Here is a 2121-nt window from a genome sequence, read left to right as displayed (position 1 = left end):
TGTTGTTGTTGTTTTTGCTGCTTTTCCCCTTCTTTTGTTTCTTTTATTTTTTGCCTCTCTCTCTCTCTCTCTCTCTCTCTCTCTCTCTCTCTCTCTCTCTCTCTCTCTCTCTCTCTCTCTCTCTCTCTCTCTCTCTCTTTTTCTTTCTCTTTTTCTCGGGGCCCTTTTTTTTTCGTTTGTGATTTTGTGTGCGTGCGTTTGATGTTTGTGTTTTGTACTGAGGTAAGATTGTGGGTTAATTGTATGTTTGTGATTACTTACTATTATTTGTTGCGCTTGTTTGTGCAGGTAAAGGGTATTTGTTAATAGATATGTATGTATGTATGTGTACGTGTGAATACGTCGATATGCATTTTTTAATCTATGTGTGTCTGGATCGTTAATAAGTACATTCGTTTAACCTAACTGAAGTGGGTGTGTGTTTGAACCAAACAGGAAGGAGGAAGAGGAAAGAAGGGAGGAGGGAGGGAGAGATTAAGGGGAAAGAGAGAGGGGTTAACAGGAGAGAAACGGTAGGGGGGAGGGGAGGGTAGTCAGGTTAAACCTTTGGAAGGAGGATAGGAGGAGGGATAGATATAGAATGGAAAGAAAATATGAGAAGCGTAGAAGAGGGAAAGACGGGGAACAGGAGGTGGCACAAAAAGGGGATAGAAGGGGGACACAGACAGGGAATAGGAAGAGAAAAAGAGAGAGAATAGAAGGATGATGGGAAGGGACATATAAGGAGGGTAAAGAAGGGATAGGAGGGGCTAGAAGGGGATGGGAGGGAGGTGGGGGGGGGGGAAGAGATCACTATGCATGTAACTCTGGCCGCTGAATTATACAGCTTCCTCTCGGTGACATTGGGGATGAGATACGATTTTCCGCTCGTGTGTCTAAACGTGCGTGTGTTTGTTTGTTTTCGTTTGTTTGTGTGTGTGTAATTGTACCTGTATATGTGGTTATGTGTGTAGTTGTGTGCATGTGTATGTCTGTGCACTGTGTGGGTATGTATATGAATAGAGGATTATTTTTTGTGGACTTCGAGCTAGACAAAGCAGAATAAGGTGAATTATGTAATAAAGTTTGCGACATTCATCATCTGAGAAGACAGGTGAATTAATATATTGATATTCCATGCGTCTTATAAGACTCATTTATCAAGAGAGCAACTTCACAGGAATGAGAGAGGGGGCGCGGGGAGGGGGAGGGGGGTCGCCAGTGTGTTCAGAGCTTTTTGCGAACCTTTGAAGTTAGCTTAACATAACCTTACTATTGTGGAGCGGGGGAAGACACCCACACCCACACACCCCACACGCAAACATAATCATACGCCTACATACACACAGACACACACACTCAATCACACATGCAGTCGCACACTTACACGCACGCACACACACACACACACACACACACACACACACACACACACACACACACACACACACACACACACACACACACACACAGTCACACTCACACAACGACACACTCACAACCACACACAACCATAACCACACACACACACGGTCACACATACACACAACCACACACAACCACACACAATCACACCCCTACAGACGCACCATCACCCAGACGCGAGCCAATACCTGTCTAAATGGTTGCCTTCGCCGGTGACAGATCCAATATCACGCGAAGAGGAGTTATGCATGGATCAATCCGTTTCAGCAACACTTCATCAGAAGGCTCCATGACTGTGTAATGACCGGGGTTCGCGTCGAGGTCTTGGGGCGCGAGGGATTTCGGGCGGGGAGCGAGGGAGGTAAGGATTCTGGGGTCCTGGGGTCCGAGGGATTTCGGGCGGGGAGCGAGGGAGGTAAGGATTTGGGGGTCCTGGGGTCCTGGGGTCCGAGGGATTTCGGGCGGGGAGCGAAGGAGGAGGGATTTTGGGGTCTTGGGGTCCTGAGTCAGAGGGATTTCGGGCGGGGAGCGAGGGAGGTAAGGATTTGGGGGTCCTGGGGTCTTGGGGTCCTGGGGTCCGAGGGATTTCGGGCGGGGAGCGAGGGAGGAGGGATTTTGGGGTCTTGGGGTCCTGGGGTCTGAGGGATTTCAGGCGGGGAGCGAGGGATATCAGGATTTGGGGGTCCTGGGGTCCTGGGGTCCGAGGGATTTCGGGCG

The 2121-nt window shown here is 49.1% G+C and overlaps 1 protein-coding gene across 1 annotated transcript in view; it reads right to left on the bottom strand.

Moving 5' to 3' along the window:
- Positions 1-1681: 1681 nt before the first annotated feature.
- The window catches only part of LOC125026924 (vegetative cell wall protein gp1-like), a 1509-nt gene continuing 1069 nt past the window's right edge, over positions 1682-2121 (bottom strand). The window contains exon 2 of the mRNA XM_047615528.1: positions 1682-2121. This exon is cut by the window's right edge and continues 167 nt beyond it. Coding sequence (XP_047471484.1) covers positions 1682-2121 — 440 coding nt within the window.

This window comes from Penaeus chinensis, chromosome 7 (assembly GCF_019202785.1).
Source record: "Penaeus chinensis breed Huanghai No. 1 chromosome 7, ASM1920278v2, whole genome shotgun sequence".
Lineage (NCBI taxonomy): Eukaryota > Metazoa > Arthropoda > Malacostraca > Decapoda > Penaeidae > Penaeus > Penaeus chinensis.
This window is presented reverse-complemented; position numbering and strand designations above follow the sequence as displayed.